Source organism: Musa acuminata, unplaced genomic scaffold (genome assembly GCF_036884655.1).
Source record: "Musa acuminata AAA Group cultivar baxijiao unplaced genomic scaffold, Cavendish_Baxijiao_AAA HiC_scaffold_1072, whole genome shotgun sequence".
In the NCBI taxonomy this organism is placed as follows: Eukaryota; Viridiplantae; Streptophyta; class Magnoliopsida; order Zingiberales; family Musaceae; genus Musa; species Musa acuminata.
The window spans coordinates 394,672-417,173 of record NW_027021286.1 but is presented as its reverse complement, the minus strand read 5'-3'; the positions used below and the strand labels follow the sequence as shown (position 1 = coordinate 417,173).

The 22,502-nt window shown below is 43.5% G+C and overlaps 1 protein-coding gene across 4 annotated transcripts; it reads right to left on the bottom strand.

Annotated features, from left to right (window-relative positions):
* Nucleotides 1–10,190: 10,190 nt before the first annotated feature.
* On the bottom strand, nt 10,191–16,888 carry LOC135666077 (probable protein phosphatase 2C 59). 4 transcript variants are annotated; one of them, XM_065177593.1, is made up of 9 exons: nt 16,244–16,873; nt 15,645–15,772; nt 15,326–15,424; nt 15,077–15,235; nt 12,566–12,653; nt 12,398–12,489; nt 12,206–12,284; nt 11,941–12,098; nt 10,191–11,063 (listed from the first exon to the last, which is right to left on the bottom strand). In XM_065177593.1, exons 1-5 carry the CDS (start codon nt 16,309–16,311, stop codon nt 12,595–12,597), a joined length of 513 nt encoding a protein of 170 aa, XP_065033665.1. In that variant the 5' UTR covers nt 16,312–16,873; the 3' UTR covers nt 10,191–11,063; nt 11,941–12,098; nt 12,206–12,284; nt 12,398–12,489; nt 12,566–12,594. The 4 variants fall into 4 exon arrangements, 3 of the variants coding, with proteins under 3 accessions (XP_065033665.1, XP_065033664.1, XP_065033663.1); XR_010509684.1 differs by having other exon boundaries at nt 10,191–10,699; nt 10,776–11,063; nt 11,140–12,098; nt 12,566–15,424; nt 16,244–16,888; XM_065177592.1 differs by lacking the exon at nt 10,191–11,063 and having other exon boundaries at nt 11,772–12,098.
* Nucleotides 16,889–22,502: the final 5,614 nt, after the last annotated feature.

The window sequence follows — 22,502 nt, the reverse complement described above, 5'->3', positions numbered from 1 at the left end:
TCGTTTCTCTTGTGTCCTTGATAATGGCCGGTGGCTATCTTCATGGAATTCTGCGTAGCAGTAAAACATTGTATGTTTTGAATAGTCTTCTTCGTGTTCTTCGTGGACTTGCAGTAACCTTTTCTTTTATGCAGCTTGACTGTGTTCTTGTCTACCCAGTCACAGTTTCTACTGTGCAAGAACTTGCATAATTTGGATGCAGTTTTGCTAGGAAATAGAACATTACATCAACAGGCTCTTCTAATGATGAAATAGAACATTTCATCATTACTCTAAGGTTGTCAATTGTAGATGCTTGATGGTTTGCTTCACGAGGACATAAATGGCCAATGGCCAATTAGATCTTTCAAATAGGCTCTTCTAATGCCATATCCAATGCTCTCTTGATGGCTTTGTCGAAAGGTCTAATTACATATTAATCTTTGTAATTATTTATTTTTAATATTTTAATTTTTATATTTTAAAAAAATTACATTAAGATATCTATACTTTGGAATATTTACGAAAGTAAAACATTTGATCACATTACTCTAATAATCTCTATGTTGATCTATAATACCTTTTAAAAAAATAGTATAATTTCATTATACTACAAGCAAGCAAGCAGGAATTGGACACTAAGAAAGAGAAACCGAAGAAAAATTTTCATGCTATTTTTTGTCTCTCTACGGTAATGCATATATATATGACAGGGAAAAAGGAAAAAGTCAGCTCCTCTTCCTGACCGCATGGCCGAAGCCGAAGCGTATTAGAGTAAGGAATCAACGGTGGGTAATGTCACTTTGTATAGTGAAAACAAGTAACGTCACTCAGCATGATGGAGCTCAGCAAGTAGTGAAAACACCACCCAAGTACACATTTCGTAATGGATTAGGCACAGCGACTTCCCAGCTTCATCGGACCAACGAAGTCCATGCTATGGGTGTTGTTGAGCGTACCGCCCATTCCGACGATCAGAGATTTGAAAGAATACGACTGTCCAAGAGGGAAGGGGGTAATTACCGTACCCCGAGCCGCAGCAGGAACACGTTACCCTACTTCTTCGCCATGCCCACGAGGTTCCGGTGGTTGAGGTCGTTGCCGACCTGTAGCCAGTTTCCGAAGATAGGGAAGGAGACGGGGCCGGGAGGGGCGCCATTGGAGCCGGAGCGGGAGAATACGAAGAAGAGGAGGAGAGGAAGAGAGAGAAGGGAGGGAGATTGATCAGTGAACAGATGCTTGGCAGCGTACGTGCAGGCAACTGCCGCAAGGGTGAGCATGGCCGGCCAACTTTGTGGTGGAGGCAGCCATGGCGATGGTCGTTGGCTTCCTTCTTGTTGCCAGTGCTGGTTGGATGCAAAGGAGGGAGAGTGGACGGTGATTTATATGCCAAGTAAGCGGTGGTGGTTCGCTCGCCCGCCCGCCGCACCTCCCTTTCAGCTTTCTTGTTGAAGTTTCCGCGTCCCACCACCGTGCCTGCATGGATGTATATACACACGTTCTTGTCATTCTCTGCATCATATATCGACACAGCTTTCTTCTTTTAAGGACCGATTGCCATATTCATCAACTCTTTCCATGAAACTATATATATTTCATATTTATTGTATTACAATAAATTAAAAATATATATATCGTTCTTTATATATTTTTATGAAAATGACACATAGTAATTACATTTAAAATTATCATTTCAGACATCATATGAAAACAATAGTTAATTATTAGATTTAGTGTGATCCATCAAATCACTCTCCTCCGTAAGACATTATCCATGACATCTAACTTGCCGAGAAAAGAAAGGGAAAAGGAAGCAGAGGTTACTTGGTGTTCGGGGTTTTAGCATCATCCCATTTGATTCAAGATTTCGGTACCTTTTCTTGCCGGACGAGACATCCTGAGATCTGACCACTGAATTGCTCAGAATTAACCTCTTTTATTGGCAATTAAGGGCAAAAAAATAAGAGAAGAAAAAAAAAAAAGATGAAGATGAGAATAATGCAGAGACTTCTTTTATGACTCAAAGCATGCAGTAAGTATTATTTAGTATGTCATATTTCTTTTTTTTTTCTTACATTTCAAAGCATATAAATTCGTTTTTGTACACTAATAGTATGTTATTCGTTTTCTCCTCTCTTGAAATCGAACAAATCCCAAAAAGTTATATAGACAAGATGTTGTCTATCTAAGATTGTATAGAGTTCAGATCGGTTATAGTTGCAGAATGACAAGATGTTGTTGCTCGACAGGGAACGCATGCATGCATTCATGCATATGAATCAACTAAACAATCCTCTTCTCTTTCAGGACATGTGAACTTTTTCTTGCACAACCTGTTTACTTTGCATTACTAAGTCAAAGTGAATTTGTCTATGACATGTTATACCTTCTCATAACAATTTTAATATTGTCTCCCAAGAAATCATTTCTTGCTGTTTCATTCACAATGACAGAAAATTCTACTAACAAAAAACCCTCTATTTCATGATATTTAATCGCAGCATTGGACACATGAAAGACAAAAATTTTCATTCAACTTCTCTTCTCTTATCTACGAACAGTTCCTCTTCTTCACCGCATGGCCGAAGCGTATTAGAGTAAGGGATCAATGGGGAACTGCATCCCAGCCATCCCAGCTTCTTGAGTTCTCCATCATTTATATCATAGCTATATGCCTCGCTATCTACGGTGAAAACAAGTGACGTGGTCATCGCCACCTCTCTCAGCACGACGCAGCTCACGTTGCGGGGTTTCCTGAACCCTAACTGGCCCAAGCTCACCTCATGCGCCCTCACCCATCCTGGCGGACCGTCGTTTGTCTTCCTCAGCAGCCACAGTCCGATCACCCAAGTACACGTTTCGTAATGCATTAGGCACAGCGACTTCCCCTCCCACATGCCTATTCCGATCGTGTCCGAGCGGGCGACGGCTGCTTCTTTCGGCAGAGGGATGATCTGCGTGCGCTCCTTTCTCACATCAAAGGCGACGACACACTGGTCGATCTCGTTCGAGAACGAATTTGACGATGCCCAGAACACGACGTCGTCGCAGATCACCGGGTGCTCCAAATGTAGTTCCAACCAACCGAAGTCGAGTTCCTTGTCCATCGTCCACACCCTCGCAGACGAGTCATAGACCTGACAGCGGTGCAACTTGCTCCTTACTGAGTGCCGTGAAAGGTAGACCAACCTGTAGCCTTTCGTCACCCCATCTCCATCGTTCAAGAATCTCACCGCGATGCCACCCCATTTACAATACTTGCCCGGCGGGGAGGGTAGCTGGCACCGAGTACCACGGACCGGGTTGTAGACGAATAAGGCACCATCTGTCTTATGCAACACAAAGACGAGGCCACCAGCTGACCCAACGATTTTGCATTTGCGGAACAAGAATTCGAGGCTGCTTCTGGGCACACCGGCGTAGGGGTCAACGAGGCAGAAGGCTCCAGAAAAGGCGCTGTCGTGGGGAAAGAAGCCGGAGATGACATTGTTGTGGTACGACTGTGAAAGGAGAAAATGAGAATCTGATGAGAGCTGGCGAAAGCTCTTGCAAACAGAGAGGATCCTAAAGAAGGTCTTTGCTGGGAGGTAGGAGAGGATCTCTGCCAGCAAGTTATCGGGAAGGGGACGACCGCTACTTCCGAGGTTGGTGCTATGGGTGCTATTGAGCGTACCATCATCCATTCCAACGATCAGAGATTTGAAAGAGTCCAACTTATTGTCCATTATATAGAGAAGTAAGAGGGAAGGATGACGACTCTTAGTGTGAGAAGATATCCAACTCTCCTCGTTTGAAACAGAGAAATGTTTCGAGGACCGATTGCCATATTCATGTACTCTTTCCATGAAAATATATATATATATTTATTGTATTACAATAAAGGGAAAAACATATCATTTTCATATATTTTTATGAAAATGGCAATAAGTAATTACATTTAATATTACCATTTCAGACATCATATGAAAATAGTAGTTAATTATTAGATTTAGTGTGATCCTTCAGAGCACTCCCCTCTGTTAGACATTATCCATGATATCTAACTTGCCAAGTAAATGAAAAAATTGATTTGAATTAAGAGCCTTAGTTATCAATAAGATCAATAGATAGTGAAAAAATCATTAAACTTTGTTACTTGAGATGGTAAGTTTTGATTAGACGTTTCTATTTTAAAATCAATAATATATGTATATATTGAAACTCTTATTTAAACTTTGTTACTTGACTATTAAGACATTAAAGATTTATTATTAGACTCAAAAACTAATTTGTAGTGATTATATTAATTTGTAAGGACCCAAATTATATTGTAGAACTTTGCAAGGAAAATTATGTAAAAATGCCGCAGCCTGTCATACGCCGCCGCAGCCGTCCTCATCGGCATTCCTGGGTGCGTTCATGTGCCACGCGGCGCTCCTAAAGTTCTACAATATAATTTGGGTCACAAAGAGAGATTCACAACGGCGGAAACCCGCCTAGATGTTCTTGAAGCGAGCATGGAGGAACTCTACCATGGCCAACAAAAACTAGTTGGGGTAGAGAGCTCGCAAGAGGAAGCGGAGTCCAGGATCGACAAGGTCGAGGCCCTAGTCGACCGACTGTCTGATGACACCAAAGACTCCGTGCAACACTTACAGGATGTTGTGGCGGAACTCACTTCAAAGGTGGCCATGCTCGCAAGAACACTAAATGCGGGAGGAAGCAACACCCGCGTTGCACTGCCACAAAATTTGAGGGCACCCGAGCCTCATGGATATGGAGGGGCCAGAGATGCCAAAGAGCTCGAGAACTTTCTGTTCGACATGGAACAATACTTCCGAGCTACGAGGCCCGATTCTAAAGATACCAAAGTTTCTATAGCAACAATGTATCTGAACGGAGATACGAAACTTTGGTGGCGAACCCGTTGGGAGGAGATCCAACAAGGCCGGTGTCGAGTCGACACATGGGAGGACTTGAGTTCGTCGCAAGAAGGAAGTTGAGACAACTCCGCCAGAGTACCACCATCCGAGACTATGTGAAACAATTTTCTGCACTAATGCTGGACATACAGGACATGTCCGAGAAGGACAAGTTGTTCAGCTTCCTCGATGGTTTGAAGCCATGGGTTCAACAGGAGCCAAATCGAAGGAATGTTACCGATGTGGTCGGGGCAATTGCTACTGCAGAAAGACTCACCGACTTTGTTTCCTCCGAAGACCCAGGGAGAAGGAAACAATCTTCAGGCAATCGCCCTCCAAAACATTCTCAAGGGAAGGAGCTCGGGGGCGAACAAAAGAAGAAGAGTTCCCACAAAGGGCCAAACCCGAAAGGCAAGACCTCAAAACCTAAAGGATGTTTCTTGTACGGAGGACCGCACATGGTGAGAGAGTGCCCACAAAAACAAGCACTCAATGCTTTGACGGCTTCCATCCAACCCCCCCGATCGGACAAGGGCAAAGCTGTTGCTCTTACTTCGAGCAGTTCTGAATCCAACAGCGATGACGAGGAGTCGCAAGGACCCCGAATGGGAGCAATGCGTTTGTTGAACGTCATGCGGGGTCAAGTGGGGGAGAACATCAAAACAAAGCTACAAAAAGAAGGAAGTAGTGAGCTGATGTATGTGGACATCAAGCTAAATGGCCAAACGACCCGTGCAATGGTGGACACGAGCGCTACCCACAACTTCATAGCCGATCGAGAAGCACAACGACTTGGGTTGATATTGGAGAAGAGCCCAAGCCGAATGAAGGCGGTGAACTCGGAGGCCAAGCGAATCTCCGGGTTGGCGAAGGGTGTTCCCATCAAAATCGGGACATGGAGCAGGAACACCAACATGATGGTCGTGCCATTGGATGACTTCCAAGTGATCCTTGGAATGGAGTTTATGCACCCGGCAAAGTTGGTGCCAATGTCGTTCTTGAACTCCCTATGTATGATGGGAGGCGAGGACCCCTGTGTGGTTCCCATCTCTCGGAGAGGAACCAAGGAGCCCTGACACATATCGGCATTACAACTGAAGAAAAGGGTGCGAAAAGGCGAATTGACATTCATGGCTGCTATGAAGCTAAAGCCACTCAACGAGAAGGCCATTCAAGAACCTGCTGCGGTGGCGAACGTCCTGAAAGAGTTCAAGGACGTTATGCCACCCGAGTTACCGAAGACTCTTCCACCACGCAGAGGCATGGATCACAGCATCGAGCTGGAGCCAAGAGTGAAGCCTCCAGCGAGACCACCCTACCGCATGCCCCCGCCAGAGTTGGCAGAACTCAGGAAGCAGTTAAGTGAACTGCGGACTTGTTCGACCAATTGGGCAAAGCTAAGTATTTCTCAAAACTCGACCTTCGGTCGGAGTATTGGCAGGTGCGCATTGCTGAAGGCGACGAAGCGAAGACTACCTGTGTGACCAGGTATGAAGCGTTTGAGTTCTTGGTGATGCCTTTCGGCTTAACCAACGCTCCGACCACATTCTGCACTCTCATGAACCAGCTATTCAAGGAGTATTTGGATAAGTTCGTGGTCATCTACTTGGACGATATCGTCGTCTACAGTCAAACGCTTGAGGAGCATGTCAATTACCTTCAGACGATTTTCAAGGTTCTCAGGGAGAACACTTTGTTCGTGAAAAGGGAGAAATGCTACTTTGCTCAAACTGAGATATTATTCTTGAGACATCGAATCGGTGATGGCACCATTCGGATAGATAAGTCGAAGGTGCAAACAGTTGCAGAATGGCGAACTCCAAAGAAGGTGCTAGAGTTGAGATCCTTCCTTGGTTTCGTCAATTATTATCGATGCTTCATAGCGGGATATTCGAAGCGTGCAACCCCACTAACGAAGTTGCTGAAGAAGGAGCAGCCTTGGAAGTGGTCTGACAAATGTGAAATAGCATTCCAAGATATGAAGGCTGCTGTTATAGAAGAACCAGTGCTCAAATTGCCAAACTATGGGGAGCCTTTTGAAGTCCATACAGATGCTTCAGACTTCACTATTGGGGGAGCACTCATGCAGGAGGGTCATCCGGTGGCCTACGAGAGCCGCAAACTCAACGAGACCGAGCGGCGGTATCCATTGCATGAGAAGGAGATGACAGCAGTGATCCACTGTCTACGAGTTTGGCGACACTATCTCCTCGGATCGCGATCTATGCTGAGGACGGACAACATCGCTCTGAGCTATTTCCAAACTCAGAAGAAGCTCTCCCTAAAGCAGGCGCGTTGGCAGGACTTCCTGGCTGAATTTGATATGACAATGGAGTATAAGCCTGGGAAGGCAAATGTCGTGGCCGATGCATTGAGTCGGAAGGTGGAGCGTGTGAATGCCGCCCAATTGGAGGGCGGAAACCAAGCAAGTCAGTTGCACTCCAACTTCCTTTCCAGAATCAGGGATGGACTGTATAGTGACCCCCAAGTAGTTATCCTAATGCAGCTCATCAAAGAAGGCAAGGCACGACGATTTTGGGTCCAGGAGGGACTCGTTTACACAAAAGGGAATAGAGTTTATATTCCCCGAGTGGACAATTTAAGGCGTGAACCCTTAAAAGAGTGTCACGATTCCCTTTGGGCTGGACACCCAGGCATTCACAGAACGTTGGCTCTCGTGGAGAGGGCCTTCTACTGGCCGAAGATGGGGACTGATGTGGAGGAATATGTTCGAACATGCCTTACTTGCCAACAAGACAAGGTGGAGCAGCGGAAGCCGGTGGAACTTTTGGAGCCGTTGCCCGTACCAGAAAGGTCGTGGGAGAGCATTTCCTTGGATTTCATATCAAGCTTGCCACTTGTAGGGAGACTTGGATTGATACTCGTGGTGGTCGATCGGTTTTCAAAGTATGCAACTTTCATTGCTGCTCCCCTACACTGTTCAGCAGAGGAGGTGGCCAAGCTTATGATGAAGATTGTGGTGAAGTATTGGGGAGTCCCACACAATATCATTAGTGATCGAGATGCTCGGTTCTTGGGAAGATTCTGGACCGAGCTATTCAAATTGTTGGAGTCGAAGTTATACTTCTCTACAAGCCTCCACCCCCACACGGATGGCCAGACTGAAAGGATAAACTCACTCCTGAAGCAATATCTCCGGCACTACGTGAGTGCCAACCAACGAGATTGGGTGAAGCTGTTGGACATTGCCCAATTCTCCTACAACTTGCAGCGGAGCTCTGCATCCAACAAGAGCCCCTTCGAGATCATCACAGGACAACAACCGTCAACTCTGCACACCATGGCAATTGGGTATACTGGGAGTAGTCCATCAGCCTATCATTTCACAAAAGAGTGGCATCGAAATGCAGATATTGCGCGGGCTTACTTGGAGAAGGCGGCAAAAATGATGAAGAAGTGGGTAGACTTGGGAAGGCGACCACAAGAGTTCAAAGTTGGCGATTTGGTGTTGGTAAAGCTCCAACCGGCATCACTCCAATTCTTTAGGAACAAAGTCCACAAAGGATTGGTGCGCAAGTATGAAGAGCCCTTCCCAATTATCAGCAGGTTAGGCAACGTCTCTTACAAGTTGCAGCTGCCGGCGTGGTTCAAAATTCACAACGTTCTTCACGCCAGCAACCTAAAAGCCTACCACTTGGACCCGCAAGATGCTTCCCGAAGTGTTCCAACTCGGCTACCTCCCATCACAACCTCCTACGAGAAGTGAGTTGAAACCATTCTGGCGGACCGCAAGATAAAGCTACCCAACGGAGCTAAGCAGATAAAGTACTTGGTGAAGTGGTGAAAGCTTCCCCGAACAAAAGCCAGTTGGGAGCCTGAAGACGCCTTGCGACATGAAGAAGAAATCATCAACAACTACCAACAAGCGTCGACGAGGGCGTCGACAGTTTAAGTGGGGGAGAATGTCACGAACGATCGTCGCGCACTCGCAACAACTCCGTTCAACGAACCGTTCGTCGCTCACACCTACATGTACAGCTGTTTGACAGCATGTTTTCTCTTAGTTTTGGGTTATTTTGCTTGTAAAAATGTAAGTTCGAACAAGCTGCAGCGTTACAAAGCGATCGCTCACCGAAACGAGCAAAACAGCCTAAAACAGCTCCGTTTTCGCGTGCCGCGGGCTGATTTCTGGAATCTGCCTATGCTCACCAAAACGTCAGCCATCTCAGCCCCTTTGAACCCCCCGGGTGGCACAGGGCTGGATGGGGCTTCGGATATATACCGGGCGTTGAACACTCTTTCGCAAGTTCGCAAGTTCGCAAGTTGCCTTGATGGGAACTTGTTGTCGCGCCCGGGACCAGGTGAGTGGTTGTTTGTGGGCTTGCAGCTGTTCGTTCAACCTTCTAAAGCCCTTGTTTTCCCCCTCTCCCTCTTTTCTCTTGTGCACGCAAGGTGCTCGCTGAATTGCTTGTAAAGCTTCCCCTTTTCGCGAGATGTCGGGACTTGTCCGCCGCTCGTTCTTTCGAACTAATCAACTTTATTCTTTTACAGGTCCTTCGGGACTTGCGAGAGGTTACAAGTGGGCTGATCCTCGCGGAGCAATATCGCAAGGGCGAAGCGCGACTTAGGCAATGCAAGCTAAGTTCGCGTCTTTGCCGCAAAGGTGACCCGCGACTTAGACAACGCAAGCTAAGTTCGCGTCTTTGGCCGCAAGGATGCCTCACGCCTTAGGCAATTCCAGCTAAGGCCGTGACACTATGTCACTTGCTAAGATTGCAGCTTTTAATTGCCATCCATGTGGTCACTCCCTCCATCACATTATGATACCAGCTCCATATGTTCTGCCATCTCCTACATTTACTTACTGTACACATGAATTAATAACTTGGATCTCAAACTGTACCCAGCTCTCACCCACATTAGGTTGATTTCTGCAGAGGAAACGAAAGAAACATTGCAGAAACAGGACCAGCTATTGGACACTATTCGTTCTCATTTGGCACCCTAAAGAAACAAATATTGGTGATTCGTTAGCCTGCAATCTTCGTAAGGTGTGTCTTCCTAGGCCATAAAAGTTAAAATTATGGTGCCCTTTCTACAGGAATCTCTTCCTTCTACCTGCTGGATTCTTAACAAGATGCAGAAATTTAGAAGGGTTGTGAGGTACTGTCTGATCTAGAATCATGTGATATACCTTAACTTCCCATCTGTCTCTGCACAGACACTGATGGACCGTAACAACTATTATGAGGGAATTCCACAAGTTTGCATCCCAAGACACAGTAAGTAATTTGGGTTCCTCGACGGTGTTAGATTGCAGAACGACTAAAAGCAAGAACCCAAGAGAACTGTCCGATATATGTACACATTGCAGCATGATGTGGAGGACAGTTCTCCTCATGTTACACAAAGTGCTTGATGGTCTTTGTTTCGTCTAAGGAAGAAAAGAAAACAATAAAAGGAAATAAAATCTTTTACCAGGCACACGGGAAAACAGAAGGGGAACAGAAGGAGTTACAGGAGATTGGTGAAGAAACTTCAGATCAAACTACACGAATTCTCTTCTTGGGAGGGAGAGGAAGGAAGACCGAGGTAAGATCGGGAGTAACGGCGTGGAATTCCATGGAAGGAGCCGGCGGTACCCTCTTCGCCGGCTTCGGCTTTCTCTTCGCCGGCGTACAAACAAGGACGGGCTTGAGAACGGTCTCTTCCGCCTTTTGGTGTGACGCACTCTTCCTCTTCGGTTTCGGCAGCATCGGGACGGCCTTCCACGGGCTTGTCCCGCGTCGGCGCAGTCTTTATGGGCGGAAGCAGAGGCAATTCACCTACGACGACGACGACCGCCTCGGAGCCCATGGCTGCGGAGATCAAGAACTGAAGACGAAGGCAGTGGAGGCCACAGGATTCCCTTGAGAGGAGCAAAGAGAAGCACACCTCACAAGGTGGTCGGCTCGGAGAGGAATCCTTGTGGTGGAGGAGAAGAGGAGAAGAAGCTGAGCAGCAAATTTGGAGGGAGAGGGAAGGGCGAAGGAGTAAATTGGAGGAGCGAGGCAGCAGCTTCGACGTTGTGGCATCTCTACGGCTGTCCTCGACAAAAGAGAAATGCCAGGATCCACGTCTTAACGCCGCTTTCGGCACCCTCCTCCATTTCCCCGGTGAACCAACTTTTCGTCTCCTTTTTTCTGTTCTCGCTGCTCTGCTGAAAGCGTCGTCGGCAGTGGGCTGCGGACGACAACAAAGCATTAAATAACCGGTTAGTGTGGAGAGAGAGAGAGAGAGAGAGAGAGAGGCACCATACTCGATCAACTTGTTCATTCCATCGGTCGTTGTCCCCAACTCCATTAGCCTTCTTTTGGTTTATTTTTCTCTTCCTTTTTTTTGTGTCCGAGTCAAGAAAGGTTGTGTCGACAACAGACGAGGAGAATATGAAGGCTAAGGTAGACTCTTTTGCACGAGGCAAACTGTGTAGGGTTAATAAAAAGTAACTTCGATGTTCCTATCCTTCTTGGATGCCATGGGACCTATAATTTTTGTTAATGGGCGCAAACAACAAATTAATAGGTTAGATTCTATTCTATTCTATTCTATTCAAACACATCCGCGCATCTGCCACGCTAGATAAGACATGGGCATGACCCTTTGATGGATCAATCACGAAGAATGGTTATACGGCTTTACCTTTGAATCTACGTCAAAATGGTCAAAGTTACCATGGAAACTATCACAATCAAACTCCACTATGTATCATTAGACACTTCAATTCTGTATCCATGTGAAACTAATCTTCCTGCCAACATTTATAATACAAACTCAATAAGAGACCTTCTTTCATGGGTCTCATTTTGCTTTCATAGGGGGCATATCAAAATTGTTCCTTGAGGCTTAAATTACCAAACTTGAGCTACTTTAATTGCAGGAGTAAATTCCAAATGGTAAAAATGGTATGTATATATAAACGACTATTCAGGAAGAAATTTAGGCACTCTAACCAAACAATCTTATTGATTATTCTAACAAAAGTGAAAACAGCATGATACAGACTCCACTAAACCATTACAGATAACAAAGCGATAACAAAGATCAAGCAGACAATTTGTACCTATTGCTGCTCGGTTGTGTTATCAAGGCTAGCCAAGAAACTGTACCACGACACCAAGTGATGTTGTCAGAACTACCCCTTTGATAGGCCTCCTGTAACAGTTTCTTTGCTGCTTGTTCTGGATCTTGTAGGGGTTTGACAATAGCTACCACCGCCTCCTGAATTTGGAACCAAATGAAAAAGAAAGGGTTCAATCTTCGGAGATGATATTTCAGGTACCTACTTTTTTTTTTGTTTTTTGTTATTTTCTTCTTTTAAAGTATACCTCATTCGTTCGTGACAACATCCCACAATCAGTCACTTGCAAGGATGAGGAATTCGAGAGATCCATCAACCGCTTCCACCTGCATTCAACAGTAGTCGAAGCAGTCAAAGGCATTACTGTCAGATGATGATATGTCTCGAGTCTTGAAGACAATAACATTGTAGGAATAAAGTGATAGGTCAGAGATCAAACATGAATTTCTGGATCTGCGACAACAAACTGTTTCAGGTGCCTATCACCAAATGCACGAGAAACGGCAAGAACACCACCGACACGCCATGTCCCTGCAGTTACAGTTGATCAGTATTTATATAACGAAATGATCTAAACTGATAAAAAATGATGGAGGAGATCAAGTACCAGCCCACATTACAAAGCCCCCAGCATCCTCAATCCTTTGCTCTCTCATCTGTTTGGTCAGGCTTGTGATCCCTTGAGACAGCTATAGCTGCAAAAGTTACAAAAAATAGCGTGAGCCGAGTTCCTAGTAAAGAACTAAACTTTTAAGAGGCTCAATCAATAATTCAATACAAGATTCTGGTGATTGTATTCTATTTCAGATACTGAATTTGTTAAAAACAGAACCTTCAAGCACATCCAGAGAAAATCATCTCCATATTATCACCATCAAAATAGAGTGATTGGTTTAATTATGAGAGCTCACATCAACCAAGTACCACAACAGGTTGATTTGCCAGGTCTCTGTTGTTCAAAGTACCAAGAACTGGCTTTTGACCATGATGCACGAGGGACAAAAGGTTTCTTTCTCTAAATTACCAAGCAATCAGAAGAATTGCCGTTGCAATCTACTGCACAAACTAGAAGCAAAACTTACCATATGGGGAACAAAAGACTTTTTTCTCTAAATTATGAAGCACCCAGAAGTTCGTTTGGTCAACTACTCTATCATGATCAGAAAATTGCTTTTGCAATATATTGTAAGAACCAAGAAACAGAACTTGCAAGTAAAATGGGTGCTCTACAAGAAATTGGCACAACTGTTTGCCTCAGAAAAGGACTTGTTGCAACTGATGCCACTGAAAAACCAAGAATCAGATGTTTGTATCAAGAGGTTCATAGAATACATAAACTTTTGTATTAATTGAGCACAAGTTGAGATGCCAAACTCGATTTAACAAAGAAAAAGTGGGAAAAAAAAAACAACGAAAATTAGAACCACAAGCAGCTTTTAATATGCTAAATAAAAAGTCTTTATTAGTTACAATTTTCAAGATAACTGGATCGAGTGATGCAACAAATTCTAGATTGATTTTTCGACCCAATCAATTGAAATGAGAAGAGATTGCATGGATATCTTATAAAGAATACAGAACAACCTCAACGGGCATAAGAACAAACATAAACAACAGGATTCAATGACAACAAGTATGTCAACAGCACCACACAGTACTGTTTATTGCCATTCATAAATCAATCAGAAATTTGAATCTAGTTAGAAGGCAATAATCTCAAACTAAAGATGACCACATATAGTAATTGAACCATGAGATGAACAAATGGGCAAGCAAACATCCAAACAAAAGCAAATGGTAGATCACGGATAATGATTATGGAAATATGTAAAATGTTAAATACCAAGCTCTACATACATGAGGGATGATTTTTGATAAAAAATATGTAAATTTGGCAAGAAAAAATAATGGAGACACAATAATATCTACCTAAAGTTCCATATAAAAAATATATTCTTTAACACTGAACAAAACAAATAATGGAGAAATATGCTTATGACAAGCTTCAGGATTAAGGAAACATCAACTTCCATTGTCATCCTGTTTTGTCATTGGCGTGAATAGTTAAACTCCCGATCGTCGAAGTCTACGATTAGATGGTTTTGACAAGGGTCAATTCCAGAATGCAAGAAATATAACCAACAAAATGTGGACTGGAGGATAAAAGACCGTAGAATAATAAATCACACCAATAAAAATCCCATTTGTAGATTCCAAGACATGTCATACATCTAAAGTGGTACCAAAACCTACTATGTACAGCGCTAAATGGAAAGTTTCATCAAGGAACAACACTCAAGCGATGAACAAAAAATAGTTCTTAGATCATACATTAAAGACAAGATAACATGACTAAACTATTAGTATACAATTTCACCAAAAGTATGTAGCTATGAAACCACTGTAGCATCGATAAGTCATAAAGACATTAAGTGCAATGGCTTATAGAAGTAGCATAAAAAAGTGATTATTATTCTTTAAATAATGCTGTGTAAAAATTGGATAACTTAATATTAAGTTTCCAATCCTGTTTAACTTGCTAGTAAACTATTAATCTTCAAATCTCATTTCAAAAAGAGTACATGCAATACGAGAGCGTAATGAACTTTAGCACCTCATCCATCATCAACAATTTAAATCCTCATTTATCACCATAAGTGTGCAGTTTCAGCCATTTCTGAAGATTTTTTCGCAGGTTCAATTCTCCAATTTCAGGCTTAAATTCTGTGAATCCAAACAGGAATATGTTCTCTTTCTCCTTCCTGTCTATACTTTTTTATATTACTATATTTTTGAAGAATCTGAAACTATATGATTATTTGTTTCAATGTGTTCAGTACACCAGAGACACACAGAGCTACTATAGCATTTGGCAGGATCAAGAGAAGGCCAAAAAACTTTGTTGGTCTAGAACCTACATATATCCTAAGAACCTAGATGTCACTGGTGTCACATTCTAAATATTGCTCTTAAATAGGTTGGGTTGTCAGAATACAGTTAGTAAAAAAAAATGCAGTAAACTCCATCTAAATTGAGCCGGTTTAGTTCTAGATTAAGTACAGAAATCCGTTACACATAATTGATGATAAGAGAACTGATTTAAGGATGAGGGGCCTACCATCTCCTCCTCTACATATGACAGCTCTAGAGTCCCCAACATTTGCAACGAGCAAACGATCACCAACAAGGACAGCTGTTGATGCAGTTGAACCCGCCTCTCGGTTCTGGCTGTTCTCAGATTTCAAAAATTCTGCGTCCGTGTGGTTGTATGCATCAGCTGAAGGTAACAGCACAGATGAATTTCATAAGCCAAATATTATTGTTCTCTAAAAGCTCTTTCATAGTACAAAATGCAAATCAGCACCACCTATAGCTGATTTTGTATCGGTAATGAACTTTGGATGCCTGAGTAAGTTGCTGAAGAGGTTTTGTTTAACATACTCTGCTACTTGGGCACCGCCATGACCTACATAACCACTCATCAAAGCATCAAAGTCTAACGTTAGGATATTGAATGTATAAGCAACTCTCCACGAGAGAAATTTACCCTAGAAAAGGATTGAAAGAAGCAAGTTAATGAATGGGTTTTCTATGTCAGTTTTACCAAAAATTTGCAAATACAAAAAAAAAAAAAGATAAGACATTCTAAACATAACAAAGACAACAAAATACTGCAGAAATTTTACCATCAAAGACCCCAAACAAGCCAACAATTTCTCCATCAACGCTGTCAATTCGCGTCTCATAGAAGTCTTCCATCGAAGATCTTTTCCCCGGACAGCTTGCATACCCATAACCAAACTTCCCATCTTGACTGTCTTGAAAGAAATAAGCATGAGTTTTAATGTTAGATTGACACGCAAGAGTAGGATGTTTCTTTACAGCCTACTTTAGGCAACATATTCAACTGCAGATTCAAGAACCACAATTAACAGATAGGAAGCAGTTCTATGAGTTTATTCAGCGTAAAAGAACCATGTTTCCCATGTAAGTTCACACATCCATATCTGACGAACCATCTCATAACTTGTTTGTCAATTATTAAGGATCTAACTTATATTGAATTATTAAGGAATAAACGACTGTTTATACATAAAAAATAAATAAATAAATAAATCTCTTCCAATAACTAGCTAGTTTGTCTTCGAATTAGAACTCAAAATATATGAAGCGAATGCTAGCATAAGATCAGCTCGAAAATCGCACGAGATACGAAACATAAACAAATCTAGAAAAGAATATCGTAAGCCTTAATACGACTTCACAAGGAATAAACGAACGAGACCTGAGTCCTCCCCCGCTGACCGGAGCACCGTCTGCTTGAAGCCCACTGATGGAGTTCAAATACCCCATCTTCCCTCCGAAATATTCGCCCCCCAAACAAAGATCAAAGTGAGGGAAGATCCCACCGAAACCACCGAAACAAGAAGGCCGATCCAATCAGCCTGGAAAGAAACCCATGCCCGATTTCCTCACACTCGAATCAGCCGTCGATCCCCACCGCGACCAAATTCACCCCCTGCAATCGACATCCGATACCCCCTCCCCCCCACAAACGTTTACCACGTCGATCAACGGAAGCAATCTCGAACTCCAAAAAGAAAAGAGGGCAGATGAAGAGATCCTTCACCGAGAGACAGAGAGAGAGAGAGAGAGGAGACGCCGAGCACTGGTTTCGATCGCTGGCAACGGGGAAGAAACGTCGAGGGAGGAAACAACGGATTAATGGTGGGGGGTAGGCGGTGGGTTTTGAGTAGAAGTTAAAATGTATGAATGGATATGCTTAGGTCTCCATTTGGTACCGAAAATAAATAGATAAATAAATACACATGTCTCAAGAAAAATAACTTTAATTGAGCGTTAAAGTATAATTAATTAAGTTTAATTGACTAAATCGAAGATCTAATTAGCAATATATGAGCATACATAACAATGCTATAATAACAATCAAAACTTAAAAGGACAAAAAATGGTTGTAATAAATCATACATTTGTGTGTGAGAGGTCACTTCTATCTTTCCTTTGCGTGCTTGCATTGCTTAAGTGGTTGCCATCACGTAACCGCATGCCATCGTTATACTTGTCGCTTGTTTGGGTGTTCTTTTCGATGCATGATTATTCCATTTCTTATGAGATATATATATATATATCGGGAGGAAGCATAATATAATGCAGCTTAATTCCCGATGGAATTAACGTGATGAACACCGACATTTTCTCGAGCATAGTATATTAACATGATAGAGCTTTTTTTCTGGGGGATTACCGATGAAATCCATGTGGGGAAGACGAGCACGTCGTTGACTTCGATCGGAAGCTGTGGCGAGGATCGAAATGACTCAGGCAGTTGGCAAGTCAACGCCTCAATCCACCAATTTTTAGTGAGGATGAATGCGATGCAAATTCCCTGTTGCATTAATTTGGTGGTATTATATATAAACACAACAATTTTCATATTTATTGACTCGGTCAATCTCTGTAAGTCGATTGTCATTTGCCCCTCGAACAGCAATTTAATGCATATGAATGTGAGGGAATTCTCTCTTTTTTTTTTTTCTCCATAAAAGAGTCTCACGTTTTCAGAAATTTTCCGACATCAATTTTTTTTTTAACCTAATACCGATTACAATATTTTTAATACGATGTTATAGTATTTTAGTAATACCCAAAAAATAATATAATATAATATATTTATAAATATAATTATTTTGAAAATATTATTTTTTACAGTATTTTTATTTTATGTTATAGTATTTTTCATAATATAAAATATTATAACTATATTTTTTATTGCATTGACGATTGTTTCTTAGTATTACTGAAAATACTATAATTGGATCGATTCATCCAACTAGTCCACAGAAAAAGGAAAAAAAGAAAAAAAAAAAAAGGGTAGATAATTGGATATTTCAAGGATTAAGCAAAAAATTAAGCGCTATTAAAAATCTGAAAAATGAGAAGTTTCTTTTTTTAAAATCAATATGTGTATATATTGATTTATATGCTAAGTAAGCGGTGGTGGTTCGCTCGCCCGCGGCACCTCCCTTACGGCTTTCTTATTTAAGTTTCCGCGTCCCACCACCGTGCTTGTATGTATATATATACACATGTTCTTGTCATCCTCTGCGTCTTCTATCGACACAACTTTCTTCTTTAAGGACCGATTACCATATTCATAAACTCTGACCATGAAACTATATATATTTCATATTTATTGTATTAAAATAAAGTGAAAAAAATATCATTCTTCATATATTTTTATGAAAATGATAAATAGTAATTACATTTAAAATTACCATTTGAGATATCATATGAAAACCTCAGTAAGACATTATCCATGATGATAGGGGTAATAATGGCGACATGACGTGTCACGACGACTGCCCCACCTGGGCGCCACTCTGCCCAATGAGGAAGGCAATAACGCTGACTCGACACGCGCTGACGTCATCCACTATCAGGCAACGACTTCCGACCCCGTGCACTTGACCACGACAGGAGAGGACGACGACCGACCCTCGCCCATACCCTGCGACAGTCCGGTTCTCCACGCAACGTTAGTAACAGCGTCAGACGTCGTCAGAGGTACGATCCTGCCTCCCACAGGCGGGCACATCAGGTAACGCTAAACTACCCTATAAATACCCCCGAGTTCTAAACGAAAGGGGGGACTTCTCCACGGCAGAAAACTCCCTTCCACATCATCTGACTTGATCGTCGGAGGGGTCGGGCCGAGCTTCCGACCCGACCTGTGTGCAGGAACGAAGGCAAGGTCGCATCTCCCAGTCACCACGACGAGGCTTCACCCCCCACGCTACGTCCCATTCGGACCGCCGTGACCGGCCACCCCAGTTGTCCCGAGGAGCGCCGCGTCGGATCCCCGCGCATTCGGACCCGAACCAAGCCGCGTCGGCCCCGAGGCCACGGCATACAGTTGTTCCCCGTAACATTTTGGCGCTAGAAGGAGGGCATACTGCCCGAGACCTCCTCGGCCACAGCCTACCCGAGACCTCCTCGGCCACAGCTTGCCCGAGACTTCCTCTGCGCGGCCTGCCCGCCTAAGTAGCTCCTCGGCCACTGCCTGCCCGAGAGCTCCTCGACCCCATGCTGCCCGAGACCACTCCTGCGCGGCCTGCCCGCCTGAGGGGCCTACCACCCCTACAACCAAGCCCAACTTGACCGACGAACCACTACTTGAGGTTCCTCGGCCACCCAGAGCCACCACTGCACATCCAACCCTCGTCAATTGTCAAGCTCCATGATTCCCACACCCCTGGCAATGAACCGGCCTTCGCCCGACAGAGACGGTTCCTTAGAACCGAAGCCATGCCTCGGACTCGCCTTACGGCAACCGACGCATAACTTCCATTGGGGGGGGAATATGATGAGGGTAATAATGGCGATAAGACTCGGGCTGACGTCAGCTGTCTCGGATGACGCATCGCCCCTCGGTTGACCTGACAACACCTGGTCAAACAAGACCAGAACGCCAACCGAGGCACGTCACTATCCTACAGGAGCCCAGCCCCTCACGTGACGCCAACACTAGTGTCAGACGCTACCGGGAGTTCGATCCTGCTCCCTGCTAGCAGTCCTACGCACCACCTTCACTATAAAAACCCTTGCATGCCAAGGGAGAAAAGGAGGGAGAGGACAACACAAAAACACCCTCAAAACCACTCCACTCCACATCACTAACTTGATCGTTGGAAGGGTCAGGCCGAGCTTCCGACCCGACCTGTGTGCAGGAACGAAGACGAGGCGCCTCTCACCGGACGCACAGGCGAGGAGCCCCTTCCCAGAGGAAACGGCGACCCCCCTCCACGACCGAACCGACCCGAGCCGGCGACCTCTACAGTCCCGAGGAACCCCCCTGGGAGATCCCCGCCATTCGGACCCAGAACAAACCGCGTCGGCCCCGAGGCCACGGCGTAAAGTTGTTTGCACTAACACATGACATCTAACGTATCGAGAAAAAAAGAGGGAAAAGGAAGCAGAGGTTACTTGGTGTTCGGGGTTTTAGCATCATCCCATTTGAATCAAGATTTCGGTACTTTTTTTTGCCGGACAAGACTTCCTGAGATCTGACCACTGAATTAACCGACGATGAGTGATCTAATTATGAAGTTGCATGAGTTTTTTGCCTTTCCAAATCTAACTACAGATATAATTCCATTAAAGATTCTTATCTGTTGGGCACATAGCGCATTAGTTCAGCCCATAATGCTTTAATAACTCATAGCTCATATTAGTATTTTCTTTTCTTTTAACATAAATCCTAACTTTTTTAATCTAAACGTGTGCAGGTAAGGTTGAAAAAAGAGGACAATGACGATTGTGGACGAGGTTGAGAAGAAAAAAAAAAAAAGAAAGGAGAAACTGTAATATTGGCAATTAAGGGCAAAAAAAAAAAAAAAAAAAAGAGAGATGAAGATGAGAATAATGCAGAGGTTCCTTTTATGACTTAAAGCATGCGGTAAGTATTATTTAGTATGTTATATTTCTTTTTTTTCTTAAATTTCAAAGCATATGAATTCGTTGCCGACGTTGTATAGAGTGCAGATTGGTTATAGTTGCCGAATGACAAGATGTTGTTGCTCGACAGGGAACGCATGCATGCATGCATGCATATGAATCAACTAAACAATCCTCTTCTCTTTCAGGACATGTGAACTTTTTCTTGCACAACCTGTTTACTTTGCAGAACCTGTCTATGATATGTTATACCTTCTCGTAACAATTTTAATATTGTCTCCCAAGAAATCATTTCTTGCTGTTTCATTCACAATGGCAGAAAATTCTACTAACAGAAAACCCTCTATTTCATGATATTTAATCGTAGCATTGGACACATGAAAGACAAAAATTTTCATTCAACTTCTCTTCTCTTATCTACGAACAGTTCCTCTTCTTCACCGCATGGCCGAAGCGTATTAGAGTAAGGGATCAATAGTGGGTAACTGCATCCCAGCGATCCCAGCTTCTTGAGTTCTCCATCCTTTATATCATAGCTATATGCCTCGCTATCTACGGTGAAAACAAGTGACGTGGTCATCGCCACCTCTCTCAGCACGACGCAGCTCACGTTGGGGGGTTCCCTGAACCCTATCTGGCCCAAGCTCACCTCATGCACCCTTACCCATCCTGGCGGACCGTCGTTTGTCTTCCTCAGCAGCCACAGTCCGATCACCCAAGTACACATTTCGTAATGGATTAGGCACAGCGACTTCCCCTCCCACTTGCCTATTCCGATCGTGTCCAAGTAGGCGACGGCTGCTTCTTTCGGCAGAGGGATGATCTGCGTGCGCTCCTTCCTCACATCAAAGGCGACGACATAGTGGTCGATCCTCTCGTACGATTTCGAATGTGACGATGCCCAGAATACGACGTCGTCGCAGACCACCGGGTGCTCCAAATGTAGTTCCATCCGACCGAAGTCGAGTTCCTTGTCCATCGTCCACACCCTCGCAGACGAGTCATAGACCTGACAGCGGTGCAACGAGCTCCCTTCTGGGGTCCGTGAAAGGTAGACCAACTTGTAGCTTTTCGTCACCCCATCTCCATCGTTCATGAATCTCACCGCGATGCCGATGCCGCCCCATGTCCAATACTTGCTCGGCGGGGAGGGCAGCTGGCACCGAGTCCCACGGGCCGGGTTGTAGACGCATAAGGCATCATCTTTGTTATGCAAGACAAAGACGAGGCCACCCGCTGACCCAAGGATTACGACTTTCCTGTAGGACAAGAATTCGAGGCTGCTTCTGGGCACACCGGCGTAGGGGTCAATGAGGAAGAAGGGCCCAGGAATGTTGCGGATGTGGGGAAAGAAGCCGGAGATGACATTGTTGTGGTACGTCTGTGAAAGGAGAAAATGAGAATCTGATGAGAGCTGGCGAAAGGTCTTGCAAACAGAGAGGAGCCTAAAGAAGGTCTTTGCTGGGAGGTAGGAGAGGATCTCTGCCAGCAGGTTATCGGGAAGGGGACGACCGCTACTTCCGAGGTTGATGCTATGACTGCTATTGAGCATACCATCCATTCCAACCATCAGAGATTTGGAAAAGTACAACTGTCCATTATATAGAGAATAGAGAAGGCCGATGACTCTTAGTGTGAGAAGATATCGAACTTTCATCATCTGAAACTGAGAAATGTTTCGAGGACCGATTACCATATTCATGGACTCTTTCCATGATATATATATATATATATATATATATATATATATATATATATATATATATATATATATATATGTATATTATATATATATATATATTCATATTTATTGTATTACATTAAAGCTAAAAACATATCATCTTCATATATTTTTGTGAAAATGACAATAAGTAATTACATTTAATATTACCATTTCAGACATCATATGAAAATAGTAGTTAATTATTAGATTTAGTGTGATCCTTCTAAGCACTCTCCTCTGTTAGACATTATCCATGATATCTAACTTGCCAAGTAAATGATAAAATTGATTTGAATTAAGAGCCTTAGTTATCACTAAGATCAATAGATAGTGAAAAGATCATTAA

What these genes read in the sequence shown, in the direction of transcription:
- LOC135666077 (XM_065177591.1), bottom strand. Translation starts at nt 16,311, where the DNA reads ATGGGGTATTTGAACTCCATCAGTGGGCTTCAAGCAGACGGTGCTCCG. An exon ending in CTTGTTTGGGGTCTTTGATG is followed by an intron (nt 15,425 to 15,644) that starts GTAAAATTTCTG and finishes GTGGTTATGTAG; the next exon opens with GTCATGGCGGTGCCCAAGTA. An exon ending in CGATACAAAATCAGCTATAG is followed by an intron (nt 15,236 to 15,325) that starts GTGGTGCTGATT and finishes TGTTACCTTCAG; the next exon opens with CTGATGCATACAACCACACG.